Source organism: Miscanthus floridulus, chromosome 8 (genome assembly GCF_019320115.1).
Source record: "Miscanthus floridulus cultivar M001 chromosome 8, ASM1932011v1, whole genome shotgun sequence".
Lineage (NCBI taxonomy): Eukaryota > Viridiplantae > Streptophyta > Magnoliopsida > Poales > Poaceae > Miscanthus > Miscanthus floridulus.
In genome coordinates this window covers 182,364,648-182,380,682 of record NC_089587.1, presented here as the reverse complement: position 1 = coordinate 182,380,682, position 16,035 = coordinate 182,364,648, and the positions used below count along the sequence as shown (strand labels likewise).

General features: G+C 46.5%; 1 protein-coding gene across 1 annotated transcript in view; it reads right to left on the bottom strand.

The window, feature by feature from the left end:
• Positions 1 to 6,776: 6,776 nt before the first annotated feature.
• Positions 6,777 to 16,035, bottom strand: part of LOC136470283 (uncharacterized) — a 43,708-nt gene continuing 34,449 nt past the window's right edge. The window contains exon 7 of the mRNA XM_066468178.1: positions 6,777 to 6,976. Coding sequence (XP_066324275.1) covers positions 6,777 to 6,976 — 200 coding nt within the window. The remainder of the gene's footprint in view (positions 6,977 to 16,035) is intronic.

Genomic DNA, 16,035 nt, shown 5'->3' with positions numbered 1-16,035 from the left:
TGCCACGTGTAGAGTGCGTGCTCGGTTGCGCACCGCGTGAACCCAAGCTTGCCCATTATGGCGTCAATCTTGGCGTTCCATGCTCACGGGGCCTACCACAGCCCATAGAGCGCCTTGCGTAGTCGGAGCAACCTGTGCTCCGCTCCCTTAATGGCGAAACCCAGAGGTTGCCTGACAAAGACCATCTTCGTTAGCTCGCCATTGAGGAAGGCTGATTTTATATCCAGGTGATGGATGCGCTAGTCCTTCACTGCTGCCAAATCCAATAGTAGTCAGACAGACTCCATGCGTGCTACCGGCACAAAGACTTCCTCGAAGTCGATGCCCTCACGCTGCACAAAGCCACGGGTGACGAGCCGAGCCTTGTACTTGACAATGGCGCCGCGCTCATCTCGCTTCATCTTGTAGACCTACTTCGAGCCAATCGGCCTATAGCCCACCGGTGGATCTACCAACTCCCATGTCCCATTGTCCTCAATTGCCTTCATCTCTTCCAACCTTACCCGTCACCAATTAGCGTCGCGTTCAGCCACTGCGAACGTCAGTGCCTCCTCAGCACTAACAAGGAGCAGCTCTAGATCATCGAGCAACTGACTCGCTAGGCCTATGGCCCCTGCATTGCCGACGATGTTGTCTAGCCTACGGAACCGGACCTCCTCGCCATCGTAGAAAGCATCCATGAACTCGTTGATGTCGCTCGAAGGGGAGATGAACTCGATCGGTGGTCCCCTCGGCACTGCTGCTGAAGTGCTTGGCACCCCCTCTACAGTGCTCGGCACCCCTCCCAGAGTGCTCGGCATAGCCCTAGGAGTGCTCAGCACTACTGCTAAAGTGCTCGGCACCCCCTCTGCAGTGCTCGACACCCCTCTCGGAGTGCTCGGCATAGCCCTAGGAGTGCTCAGCACTGCTGCTGAAGTGCTTGGCACCCCCCTCTATAGTGCTCGGCACCCCTCCCGGAGTGCTCAGCATAGCCCTAGGAGTTCTTGGCTCTATTGCTAGAGTGGTCGGCACCTCCTCTCCAGCGTCTCCACCACCGTGGATGACCAAGTGCTCGACGACGAAGGTGCTGGTGAAGCCGCCAGCTTCCCCCGTGCTTAGACTGTCCTAGTCCCAGGCCGCCTTCTCATCGAACACCACATCCCTAGAGATCACCACCTTGCCTCTCTTGGGATCATAAAGCCGATAGGCCTTGTTGCCCTCCGCATAGCCCAAGAGCACCATCGACGTGCTCCTATCTTCTAGCTTGCCGAGGTGAGGCTTGGTGTTCTTCATATGGCCGCCGCAGCCAAATGTCCTGAGGAAGGACACATTTGGCTTGTGTCCATGCCAAGCCTCGAATGGTGTCTTGCCCTTCAGGGCCTTGGTGGGTGTGCGGTTGAGGATAAACACCGCCTGGTCACCGTCTCACCCCAGAACCTTGCTGGCATGCCCGTAGCCTTCATCATGGATCGAGCCATGCCGACCACCATCTAGTTCCACTGCTCCACCATGCCATTCTGCTATGACAAGTATGACATGGTGTGGTGTCGCACCACACCCTAATCCACGCAGTATGTAGCGAATTCCACTGAAGTGAATTCATCACCGCGATCAGTCCGCAGCATGCGTAGCTTTATGCCGCTCTCCGTCTCTACGCATGCCTTGAACTTCTTGACCACTTCCGCCGCCTCGGTCTTACTAGTCAGAAGCTACAGCCACATGTACCAGCTATAGTCATCCACCAGCAAGATGAAGTACTTGCACTCGTCGGGCGTCGCCAGCGTGATAGGCCCGCAGAGGTCACCATGGACCAGCTCGAGGGCCTCTGTCGCATGGTACTTCATCGTCTTCGGAAATGACATCCTTCTTTGCTTCCCGGCCAGGCAGCTGTCACACAGCTCGCCTGCGTGCTCAATGTGAGGCAGCCCAGTCACCATCTTCTCCAGCTGACCAAGAGCGTCGAAGCAGAGATGTCCATACCGGGCATGCCATAGCCACGGGTCCTCCATGTGTCGTGCAGCCAAGCAGATGGGCTGCTCCACCTTAAGGTCGAGTAGGCACAGTCGGTTCTGGGACCTCTTAACCTTGGCAAGAAGCCGTTGCTCCCGGTCTCTGATCCTAAAGACGTCGTCCTTGATCAGTACCTCGCTGTCGTGCTCATCCAGCTGACCAATGCTGATAATGCTTGAACGCAGCTGTGGGATGTAATATACATCTGTTAGCGCATGGTGCTCGCCGTTCTGGCACCTGAAGATGATGGTGTCGCGCCATCGGATCACCACCCTTGAGCCATCACCGAACTTCACCGTGCCGGCCACGTCGTCGTTCAGCTCAGAGAAGACTGCCTTGGAGCCCATCATGTGGTTGCTGGCACCGAAGTCCAGGTACCACCGCTGCTCCTGCTCATCGCCCACACATCCAAGGTGGACTTGGGCACGTGGTTCATCGAGGTTGATAGCCTTTAGAGCCTTCCCAGGCCCTTCCACCATCACCACCTCTCCCTTCTCCTCTGCCTCAATGTCATGCAATGCACAGAACGTCATCATCAGGAGAGTGGCATCGTCATCCTCATTAGCCTGTGCTAGATGAGACTCAGCCTTCTTCTCCTGCTTGAGATTTGGGTACTCCTTTGCCCAATGGTCTGTCTTCCCACAGCGCTAGCAGGCGTTGGGGTCGATCTTCTTCTTCTTCTCCAAAGAAGCCTTGCCACGGTGCTTGCCATCGCCACCGTGGCGGGAGGAGGCTTCCCCGGACTTCCTCTCCTTCATTCGGGCAGCCCACTCCTCTGTCAGCAACAACTTGCCGCTGTCCATCGTTGTTGTCGCCTGCTCTAGGCGCTCGTCCACCGCCCGCAACCGACCAGTCACATCCTCAATGATGAGGGTGGACAGATCCAGCATCGTCTCTATGGAGAGAGCGATCTAGATGTACTTCATTGGCACAGAGTGGAGGTACTTGGAGACCGCCTCTTCTTCATCGATGGTGATGTCGTGGCTCCTCAGCTTGCTAATGAGCGTCTATAGGTGGAGAGAGAAGTCCTCAATTGATTCACCATCCTTGAACTTGAGGTTGGCGTACTCCTGCTTCAGCAGCTGGGCCGTCGCCTTTTTTATGCAGTTGGAACCGACGTGCATCACCGCAATGGCCTCCCATGCCTCCTTAGCAGAGCTCTTCGCCCCCAACGACTCCCTGTACTCCGGTGGCACAGCAGCAAGGATAGCCTCCAACGCTGACATGTCATCTTCTTCGTTGTCGGTGCCCTTATCAATAGTATTCTAGAGCCGTAGGGCTCTGAGCTTGACCTTCATGGTCACCGCCCACTCGCCATAGTTGGTGCGAGTCAGCATCGGCCAACTGGTGCCGCTAACCTCCTGCATCGTGCGCACAACGACCTCCTGTCATGGCTGGGCCGTCATAGCAGCACCGCTGCTGTCGCCCATCTCCAAACCATCCATCATAGCCAGCGGTTAGTCCGACGACGACGCTTGTACGACTCTAATACCACTTGTTGGCCCCTTGGATCTTTGGAATGGGTGAGCCGACCACTCACCGGCGTTGTCGACCACACACTATGGCTAGAGGTAGAAGATATTGAGAACAGCTCACACACACACTCTGCGCAAGCACCAGCGTTGGCCGGAGCTCTCCGCTATAGCTCTGAACCAGAGCTCTGTAGTCTAAATGTGGTAACTGAACTGAGTATTCCATTACCCTTTGCATAGAATATATATAGCTCTAGCTGTACCTCTACCAGGTACATAGTTGTTGGCTAACTACCTACTACTGAGTACAAGAGTACACCAACTACCTACTCCTAAGGTACAGGGTATACCAACTATCTACTGCTAAGGTACAGAGTACACCAACTACTCCTAACAGTACAAAGCTTACCTCAGCTCACTACCAAGACATGGCTGATGTAATAGCTATCAACTAATGTACTACTGCTACAGCTATAGGAACTGTTCGATAGAGCCAATCAGTCCCCAACTCCCAACAAGGAGTGGTTGGCCGAGCCAACCAGTCTCCAATCAAGGAGAAATGGGGAACAACAGATTATGTCTAACACCCCGTTCGGATGCCCGCGCCTGATCCGCCAACTGCACGTTGCACCCGCCCGTGCCTACCCGCTCGCTGCATGCTACGCATGCTGCCGCTATGCATGCTGCTGCTACACATACGCATGCGCAACTGATTGCTTCGCTTGCTGCGTGCCTACTGCATGCTACGCATGCTGCCGCTATGCATGCTGCTGCTAGGCATGCTGCTACACCTGCGTGCGTCGTGCCGCCTGCTGCTACACGCATCACGCCTGCTGCTGTGCATGCTCATGGAAACCGCCTACGCTCGCTTCGCTTCCCGCACGCACACGAGGACCACCTCCGCCTTCGCTCGCTTTTTCGCGCCTGCTAGTGACAACACTTACAACATGAAGTATTTACTACAACAAACGTCTGGGAATAGGTGAAACATTTGGAAAATACGTTTGCAACATATGTATATAGCCTTTGCAACATATGCAACATCCATATAAAACGCTTGCAACATACATCTGAAACGGCCGAAACATTTAAAACATACACTTGCAACATACATGTATAGTCATTACAACATATGCAACACCAGATCTACTTTTACAACATCCAGATAAAACACATTGCAGCGTACGTCTAAAACAGCAGAAACATTTGAAACATATATTTACAATATACATGTATAGCCATTGCAACATATGCAACACCAGATCTAGTTTTGCAACATCTAGATGAACACATGCAACATCCAGATGAAACATACATCTAAAACGTATGAAACATACGGAGGTCCACGCCGTTGCGGAGCTTGATGCCACGGAGTGGCGCGGAGGTCACCGGTTGCGGAGCTTATTGGTGGCATGGACCTTGGAAGTGGCATCGGCAGGCGGATGGAGACGCGGTGGAGGCGGTGAATCCACGCGGACAGGGCACGTGGCACGAGCGGGGGCGGGGGCACGTGACGTAGGCGGGCGGCGTGGGCCAACACCCTAGGCCATGGCATCGAAGACGCTGCACGCCGAAAGGAGCCACCATGTCCCTGACCCCAAGTGGAATCTTCACTGCACCTAGAAGTGCCCGACGACCACTACAACGATGCCGAGCCATCTCGTGGACACAACCCAGCGAGCGCCGCCGTTCTACGCTGCGTTGGAGCCGTCGTCTGAGCCCACGCCACCACGACGTCCTCCTCGCCTTCCCCGGCAGCACGGTCCATGGGCGCGCGGCAGCCGCAACGCCGAGTCGGTCCATGGGCGTGCGGCAGCCGCAACACCGAGTCGGTCGAGGTGGTGGTGGCGCTTTGCACTCCATGGTTGCGATGAGCGAGGTGGATGGGTTGCGGCGGTGGACGCCCTGCGTGGCGCGGGATAGGGCGCAGCGGCGAGGCAAAGTACGCAGGCGGACGGCGCATGCGACCGCTGCGGCGCGGATGGCGTAGGGGCCGCGGCCGCTACGGGCAAACGATGCGGTGAAAGCGAGTGTCGTGAGTGGGGAAAATATTCAGGAGTGGGAGAACGACGTGTTGCCTGTCGGACGCAATCGATGCATAGTCCCAGGAACGGGGGCGTCCGAACGGACACGCCTGGACGGATGTCCTCGTCAAAGCATTATCGTTTTACATATGTTAGTTGACGATGAATCAATACTTCTCTATATTACACAGTATTGCGGACGGGCAAGGAACCCGGTGTAAGGCTCAAGGTGGTTGCCCGGTGGTAAGGCCTCAAGGCGAAGAGCTGGCTGGCGGGCCCGGTGGTAAGGCTCCAAGGTGGGGAGCCGGCTGGCGGGGTTTCGAGCCGCCGTCCCACACCTGGCCTCCTGAAGGGCGCTGTTCAAAAAAATAAATACACAACATAGAATTTAATCTTTGCACAAGGCCCAAATGTGCCATATCAATTATGTTGCTGGCTACTAAAGCATGGTGTCATCCTTGGCAATGAAATCGCTCACAATGACTAAGTTGGTTTCACACTAGAAATTATGAAGAGGTTTTGAGTTTTTTCTGCCCTCTTAAGCAGTAGGTTCCATACAGAGGGAAATAGAGAGAACGAATTTTGACATGGACTAAATAGATTGGTGAAGATTTGCTTCAGTGTATAAAACTTGACATTAAGACAACTATCTGGTGCAGTATATATATTTTACATATGCCAGGACATGCAGTAATGAACTTCGTCAGGCTCATGTCTATTGACTCTTGGAATTGGCTGCATATCATTCCTTGTTCGCCATGAAAAATCAGGCCTTCTTTTGCTGAATGTCAAACTTGGCCTTGCTACAGCTATGATCTGCATACCTGCGAATCTACGACTACTGTACGCACTTATAAGCTGCCACTTCTCTATCTAGACCTGCACCTGCACACTTGCATCTATCTTGTTGCAACGAACTCCTTGTGAAGTCTGCAAATATCTCAGAAGGAGGCATAGATTACAGAATACTCCTGTTTTCATATTACAGATTACAAACTAAACTGTAAGATAGTTCCTAGTAGTGACCATAAGATTTCAGAAGGAAGAAAAAAGACACCTGCAGTAGCAAGAAAGGTTGCATTCAGTTCAGACATAAACTACATAGATCAAAGTAGCTGGCCAGCTGCATAGATCAAATTAACTCCTGACAGTACAATGAAAGGGTTCATTGAGTTCAGACCAGTAGTCACGTACCTATATAGATGTAAATGCAGAGAGCAACAAGAGTAATTTCAGTATAGTTCCTGCAGATAACTGATATGGCTTCTGGTAATGGCCTTCTGGGAGCTCCTCAGATCTTGAAGTCGCACTCACAGGAGAGGATGTCCTCGCGACGCTCGTCGCTTGTGACTTTGGCGCGGTCCATCTGCGGGTGGCTGGCTTCGGAGTCGATGACCTGTTCCATGAGGTGGGGCGCGGCCAATATGTTAGAGCTAGCGCCTAGCAGCAATCCATCCCGGAGTGCCATCACCTCTGCTGTTGGGGCATCCACTGTGTGCTCAAGTATGTGTATGATCAGGATCCATTTGGATCTCTAATAACCACGCCTGTTCCACCGTTTCCATTCTCCTCTCTGAAACTCCCATCGAAGTACGTTGGTTCCAGGCGAAACCAGGTGAATTACAAAGTTCGGTGCATGGTCTGGTCTAAAAATAAGTCAGAATCATCAACTCCCTATCTTGCTACCTGATTACAGCACCTGCTGCAAATTGAGACTAAACAGATCACGTTTGGTCCTTGCACGCCCTTCATGACCAGGCGGCCAGTCGATCCGTGCCGCATGTGCTTAATTAGCTGCTCCAGCCGTACGGAACAGAACAAGAAATACTTGCACGGAACGGTTAATTCCAAAAAAAAAGTGCTCTTATATATAAACTTATTTAGAGAGGACTCTCTAAGTAGATTTTAGGATAATTTACCACTCGATGTGCTTGTCAAGGATTCATCTTAGCGATACCCACTTACCCAGGCGTATAGAAAATAGTAAATACATGTGAGACATCTATCGTGCACTGATCTTGCCCAATATAGTTACCGATCTGCTATCTTCCGCAGCAGATTGTTGCACAGGCTGACAGGCACACAGCATACATGGACCAACCCCATGCTAACAAGTTTCATAAGCTACATAAAAACGGTGAATCCTAGCAAAATATCTTCCTAGAAATATCTAGTTTAGAAGGTTGTGGCAAAGGCTGAGACATGAATCCGAGGACAAATTATATACATCATATTTAGGAACAGCGACCTTTAAAGTTTAACCTTCAAGAACACAGCCTACAAAAGACTACTCATTTGTAGTCGAGGTCATATCCGCTAGGGGTTTTTATATGAAATTCAGAGAGAGGTGTAGTTCTAGTCACAGGACGTGGCCACATAGAATCTGTGTCGCTATCATCATTTGTGCTTGGATGCCTCCATTCAGCCTCAAGTACAGGCCATATGTAATTGAAGAAACTTGGGCCTCGTTTAGATTGCGAAAAAATTTCAACCCGATGAATAGTAGCACTTTCGTCTTATTTGACAAATATTGTCCAATCGTGGACCAACTAGGCTCAAAAGATTCATCTCGTGATTTCGAACTAAACTGTGCAATTAGTTATTTTTTTTACCTACATTTAATACTCCATGCAAGCGGCTAAAAATTGATGTGATGGAGAGAGAGTGAAAAAACTTGGAATTTGGATGTAATCTAAACAAGGCCTTGGTGAAAACATCCACACAAAAAATCCAATGTAGTTATGCTGTGTCAGAAAGAACCTGTTTTGCTTGATCGTATCGACATCAGCATTGACAGTTGCAATGAATCCAGAACCATCACTCGGCCTGAGCACAGACACCTATTCCCAAATGCAACAGTGTTATATAAATGGACAACTGTACTATGGACTATTTACTGCTGGCTAGTTTGGTGTGAGAGAAAAACAATGTTGCCGGCTGGAAATTTATGATCGTTTACGAGCAAGCGAACAAGCTAGGATGTTGAATCATCCCAACTGCATAACACAACTAGTGCAGCATACCTCAAAAACCATTCCTCCAGGGTATTCTACAGCACCTCCGCCTTGTCCAAAATCAACTCATGGAACTGGCAGGATCAAAATAAAACCATCAGGCACCCTATGTTTTTTTCAAACATGCAACAGAGATGCATATCTTTGTATTAAAAGTGCACTATGTTGGCATAGTGATTCTTGCAACCCTGAAATAACCAAACAAAGCTATCCAAATTTATGGTAGTTATTAAATTTATAGAAAAATAAAAAATATTAAAGTTATTGGCCTCCCGAAGTCTGAACTGTCTTCCGGAAAAAATTGCCCTTGCCTTTAGACTATCTCCAACAACATCACCCAAAATACAAGACTCATTCCACGTTTAGGTAGCGCTACAGACAAAGGGTTCGATACCCATTTTTGGTCTTCTCCAGCAACAGGACCCAAAAGAGAACCATTTCTGCAAATGAGTCTCTAAGAGAGAAGATACTCATATTTGGGTTGTGCCTCTACTGTAACCCAAAATAGGTCTCGTAAATAAGTATTCTATTGGAGGCTAATACAGTACCATCCACGACCCATTTTTAGGTTTAGGTCTCCATATAGGTCGTCCATCGGAGACCGTCTTACTGAAGCAATTGCTTTCAAAATATTTAATGGTACAAACAAGTAACATAAATATGGATATATAGCTTTTGACACGACGTCATAATAATATGGGAAACAAAACAAATTAATGTTAAATTGAACTATGCAGATATAGCCCATTAAGATTCTTCTTAGAAAAAAGAGCAAATTCTACAGTTGCTATTTGTGCTTCAGATATTTGAATCGTCTGGAGTAGGTTTTAATTCATTGTCAATTGCTCGTATAGCATGTGTTTGTTCTCTTAAATCTTAATGCAATGATGTCAACTCTCCTACATATTGAAAAAATATTTCAAGAGAAAAAAATGGTATTTTTCCTAAATTCATATGAACCTATGATGTACTTTATGTAATTTTTACATTTTATTAAAAATATATAAAACATGTTACACGTGCAAAACTATGTTGTTTCACGTTGTACAAAAAGGAATAAACAATTGACACAAAAACACACTAAGCCTTTCTGTACAGATAGATCTGTTTTCTTTTGTAGCACCGTGCACATATGGACAATTTTACAGGTGGACATGTGTTTACATGATGAGCATGCATACATTTCACTGAAAGGGCATGCTTTTATGCCAAGGAGAGTAAGTGTGAATTTTAGAATTCTTGAAATGTACGAAATGGGACTTCAACCAAGTTAAGTGTATTAAGGATGAAAGGGAGTATCTCTTGGTGAAGGAGGATGAGATCCGACATCGATGGCAAGAGTATTTTGACAAATTGTTCAATTGTGAGAATACGGGCACAATCTTTCAGTTGGATGACTCTTTTGATGACACCAATAGGCGCTTTGTGCGGAGAATCCAAGAATCTAAGGTCAGAGAGGCGTTGACAAGGATGAAAGGAGGTAAGGCTATGGGACCGGATGATATCCCAATCGAGGTGTGGAGATGTCTCGGGGACATAGCTATAGTATGGCTAACCAAGCTGTTCAACCATATTTTTCGATCGAACAAGATGCCTGACGAGTGGAGGAGAAGTATATTGGTACCGATCTACAAGAATAAAGGAGATATTCAAAGTTGTACTAATTACCGTGGAATTAAGTTGATGAGCCATACTATGAAACTATGGGAGAGAGTTATCGAGCATCGATTGAGAGCAATAACGCGGGTCTCTGTGAACCAATTTAGTTTTATGCCCGAAAGGTCAATCATGGAAGCCATTTTCTTAATAAGACAAGTTATAGAGCGGTATAGGGAGAAGAAGAATGACCAACATATGTTTTTTATTGACTTGGAGAAGACTTATGATAAAATACCAAGGAATGTTATGTGGTGGGCTTTGGACAAACATAATGATGAGGACATGACACCCATGCATATGACCATGTTTGGTGTATGGTATGGATGGGTAGGAGGCCAGCAAGGGTGTCCAAGTCAAAAAGGAGGCCCGAGGCTAATTCGGTTCGAGTCCCCGAGGTGGAGGTCCAAAACAACTCTAGTTCGAGTCTGCCTCGGCCTTCAGGACCAGTCTGCCTTAAACTGGTCACCCATGATGCATCCGGACTCCGTTTTTGACGATCCACATATGGTTGGAAAGCTAATTTAATAAGGAAGCCAACACAAGTGGTTTCACGTTAAAAGACCTTCGGAATCAACGGGAATCATCGAAACAAGTCAGTGTCCAGAATCTACCAGGGTGCTGCGACACCGTCTTTTGGTCCGTTGAACCGTGTATCGTGTTTGGGCCCATTAGGGGACGCGTCCAGGGGGGTGACGCCCAATACTCTATAAATAGCAGCCGTCGCTCTCCTTAGAGTTTGGATTTTGTTTAGTTCTTGATTTTCTCATGAAACAGACATCGTTTTGCTGCAACTGTGCCGCCAAGGCTGTTTGCTGTGAACCAGGGCCCCAGTTCTTCATCTTGTTCGCCTGTGGCGATTAGTCCTTTCGAATAAAGACTTGAACTCCTTCTTATTTTCATAAGCCTCATATTTATTTACAATTTCAGATTGCGTTCATCCTGTTCTTGCTTGTGTTCTCAATTCGCTTGCAGGAAAGCCTTCTCGGCGAGGTCAATCGCGTTCGCGTGGTTGATAATCAACGGAGCAGTGGTGTAACGGTTGTGGGGGTCCAAATCAGTCTTGGTTCGAAGCCTAGATCGTGAACGTCGAGTCTCCACCAATCGACGCTATCATACCTTTCAGAAGATCGGGCCTAGTCTACATCAAGTGGTATCAGAGACCTTGTTGTCCGTTAGATATAACTTTGTTTTTCCCTTTAAATTGTTACTGTTTTTGCATTACCTATAGTCCACAAAAAGCAAAAAAAATATACACCACCACATATTTCCTGTCCTATAGCCTCATTGTGCCGTGCAATTTTGTCTCTGTTTCGCGTTGTTGAGTTTGTGCCCTAGGTCAAGTTCTAGTTGCTGGTTTTAGATCGTTTTTAGTCCAGTTTGTGTTTTCCCCTTTGTTTTTCATCATAATCCATGAACATCTCCAAGTCTGGTTGAGTTTCCTTTGTATCCATCAAACCCTAGTCCACGCCATCTAATTTCCTACACTTGTCTTCACTGTTTCCATCAAATCATTGCTGCCGTGACTAATTTTGCGCGCATTGTTCCTGTTTTGTCCTCTAATTCGGAGTGCGTTCGTAAAACTGGTCTAGTTTTCGCATACGAACTCGGATTTCGACGTTCCATATATCAAAATCGATTAGAAAAAATTTTTGGATCCATCCATCCCTGGGGTCAGAGATTTTTTATTTTGGTCAAAAAGTGGTCACAAGATCCTCTTTTCGTGGTCATATGGTTTTTGTCGATTTCGAGCACGTCTTCTAAAAATTCCACGGGCCATGCCTTTCACTTGTTTAAGCTCATATTTTTTATGGTTACTTCTTTTGTGCTCCTAAGTGAAGAAAAAATATCAAAAAAATAAAAAGAAAAAGTCGAAATTTCTCAAAAAAACAACGACAGCCCAAAAAAATAGAAAAAAAAGAGGGGCAAAAGAGGAACAATATCTAGAGGAGCACATAGAGAGCGACATTTGAGCTGTGTTTGCGTGTGCTAATTTTTACCTTGTTCCTAATCATATTCTTGTTGTTCACATCACTTGATACATCTGGTACTTGGAACGTGAGTAGGCCAGCAACTAAGACAAGTACTTAGGATACTTATTCAGCTTTCCTATTCAGTTGTGAATTTTGCTATTCCTTGCTACCATATTGTGCCTGTCCAAGCTCCACTTTCTTCTAATCAAGTATAGGTTCGCCTTGCAACTGTTACACTCAAGCTACAACGGTATCATAGTCACCGACCGATTGCATCGTCTGTTGCTTTGGTAAGAACACTTGTAAGATCGTGGTAAGACGCTTGAGAGTTGAGTGCCTTATTTTTCCTTGTCCACAACCTAAGTAGTTGGTAGGGATAATACTTTTGTGTTATCTTTTGCTGTCTTCTAACAATGACAGGTTGTTCGTATCCACCGACTTATAATGGTATAGGTGCTGATGAGTACATGGAGTGGGAAATTACCATAGATAATATATTTGCTGCTCGCTTTATGTGTCCAAGGAGGAAGGTAAAAAATGCAGCTAGTGTTTTGTGACATTCTGCTTTATCTTGGTGGGAGTCTTTAGATTCTTTTGATAAACCTCAAACTTGGAATGATATGAAACTTCTTATGCGAGAAACCTTTGTTAATCCACCTCATGTTTTGACTTTATATGATGAGGTGCACCATTTAGAGGAAGAGTCTGTTGTTATTCCTCTTGCTATGACTAACCTTCTGCAGGATAATGTACATAAGCGAGAGGATAACATATAAGAAAATGAGGAGCTCACAACCTCATTTGCAAATTCAGAGCCATCACTTCACAATGCACCTATTACTACTGCTGAGAACACAGGTAATGCACATGGTGCTACACTTACGGAAGGTGAGAATTGTTTTAATGTACTAAATTCTTCCACAAACCATGCTATCATAGAACAATTGTTAGTGGAACCATCTCTTGATTTATCTTCGTCCCATGATAATTTGCTTGAAGTTCCTTGTGATAAAGAGGAATTGGTTGATGATACTTCAGTTTTACATGTTTTGGAACCAACCACTTGTGCTGAAAATAAACATGTTATTCATATTGCTACTAAAACTGATGAGTTCAAACTGTTGTCTTCTTTACATACTTTGGGTTACATTGAATTTGATGTTTTATGTAACCTAGATTGTTTGGAGAAGAGCCTTTTTAAATATGCTGATTTGCCTTGGTTTTCTAAACACACATATCATATTATTGGCAAATATAACAATGGACAATATATGATACATCGAGTATACATTCATAGTAATATGAATTCTCCTTTTGTTGTACAAGATTATGATCGTTTAGAGGGCAGCCATAATAATACAAACATTTTCTCATGTTCCTCAAATAAACAAGTTCACTTCCAAGAAGGGGAGCATTGTTGGTTGCTACCTATGTCTGCTAGACCATCTATTCCTGCATTGTCTTTGGTTAGTTCTAATCTTTTGCAGGATAGTGTTGACATGCATCGTGTGCATTCAGATCATGGAGTCTATATGCTTGCTGAAAATTTTATGCGAGATGACATGCTAGAAACTTGGAAACATAGTCACGTTCCTTCTCACAATTATTTCAGTTCCCTTTGTCTTCGCAACCCCGTTCTCCTTTATGTTGTGCAGGATCAGTTTCAAGCATAATCGACGCCGAGGACGGCTTTTCGTCAAGAAGGGGAGGATGATGAGGACATGACACCCATGCATATGACCATATTTGGTGCATGGTATGGAGGGGTAGGAGGCCAACAAGGGTGTCCAAGTCAAGAAGGAGGCCCGAGGCTAATTCGGTTCGAGTCCCCGAGGTGGAGGCCCAAAACAACTCAAGTTCGAGTCTGCCTCGGCCTCCAGGACTAGTCTGCCTTAAACTGGTCACCTAGGACGCATCCGGACTCTGTTTTCGACGATCCACATATGGTTGGAAAGCTAATTTGATAAGGAAGCTAATCCAAGTGGTTTCATGTCAAAAGACCTTCGGAATCAACAGGAATCATCGAAACAAGTCAGTGTCCAGAATCTATCAGGGTGCTGCGACACCGTCTTTTAGTCCGTTGGACCGTGTATCGTGTTTGAGCCCATTAGGGGGCGCGTCCAGGGGGGTGACGCCCAAGACTCTATAAATAGCAGCCGCCGCCCTCCTTAGGGTTTGGATTTTGTTTAGTTCTTGATTTCCTCGTGAAACAACATCGTTTTGCTACAACTGTGCCGCCAAGGCTGCTTGCTGTGAACCAGGGCCCTAGTTCTTGATCTTGTTCGCCTGTGACGATTAGTCCTTTCGAATAAAGACTTGAACTCCTTCTTATTTTCATAAGCCTCATATTTATTTACAATTTCAGATTGCGTTCATCCCGTTCTTGCTTGTGTTCTTGATTCGCTTGCAGGAAAGCCTTCTCGGCGAGGTCAATCGCGTTCGCGTGGTTGATAACCAACGGAGCAGTGGTGTAACGGTTGCGGGGGTCCGAATCAGTCTTGGTTCGAAGCCTAGATCGTGAACGTCGAGTCTCCACCAATCGACGCTATTATACCTTTCAGAAGATCGGGCCTAGTCTACATCACGTAAAGTCTCAACGAAGTACGTCGGGCTCATTAAGGCATGTACAACAATGTTGTGACTAGTGTTCGAACAAGTGATGGAGACATGGATGACTTCCCGATTAGGATAGGACTACATCAAGGGTCAGCTTTGAGCCCCTATCTGTTTGCCTTAGTGATGGATGAGGTCACAAGGGACATATAAGGGGACATCGCTTGATGTATGCTTTTTGCGGATGATGTAGTGCTAGTTGATGAAAGCCGGACAGGAGTGAATCAGAAACTAGAGTTATGGCGGAAGACTTTGGAGTCTAAAGGTTTTAGACTCAGTAGAACTAAAACTGAGTATATGAGATGTGACTTCGGCACTACTACTCGGGAGGAGGAAGATATTAGTTTGGAAGGTCAAGTAGTGCCTAGGAAGGATACCTTTCGATATTTAGGATCAATGATATAGAGAGACGGGGTATTGATGAAGATGTTAGCCATAGAATCAAAGCAGGGTGCCAAGCATCTGGTGTCCTATGTGACAAAAGGGTACCACAGAAGCTAAAAGGCAAGTTTTATAGGACGACGATTAGACCTGCTATGTTGTATGGTGCAGAATGTTGGCCTACGAAAAGACGACATGTTCAACAGATAAGTGTCGTGGAAATGTGTATGTTGCGTTGGATTTGCGGTCATAAAAGAAGGGATCAAGTTCGGAACGATGATATACGTGATAGATTAGGGGTAGCACCAATTGAAGAAAAGCTTATCCAACACCGGTTGAGATGGTTTGGACATGTCCGACGGAGATCTCCAGAGGCACCGGTGCGTAGTGGAATCCTAAGCCAGGATAGTAACGTGAAGAGAGGCAGAGGAAGACCGAAGTTGACTTTGATAGAGGCAATAAAAGGAGACTTGAAAGGATGGAATATACCCAAAGACTTAGCCTTAGATAGGAGTGCTTCGAAAACATCTATTCACGTGCTTGAACCTTGATTGCTTCTGCTGGGTTTCAACTCTAGCCTACCCCAACTTGTTTGGGACTTAAAGGCTTTGTTGTTGTTGTTGAAATGTACGAAATCTTATAGTTGAATTTCCTGTTTCCTTACCTCTCTTGCTATAGCTAGAAGAAACAATGCCTTGTTGCGTGTGTGTTTGTGTGATGGTGTGTGTGTTGTGTAAGGGTCTCACCCTTTTTTCTTCTTTATACAATTAAAACAGTTCTGTGTTTTCAAAAAAATGATGCAAATTAGCATGTACATGATGCTAATATTGATCGTACCTGTTGAACCAATTCAAGAAGGATGTGTGATAACACTGGGGCGGGGGGCTCTAGCATTTAACTTCATCAGGAAAAG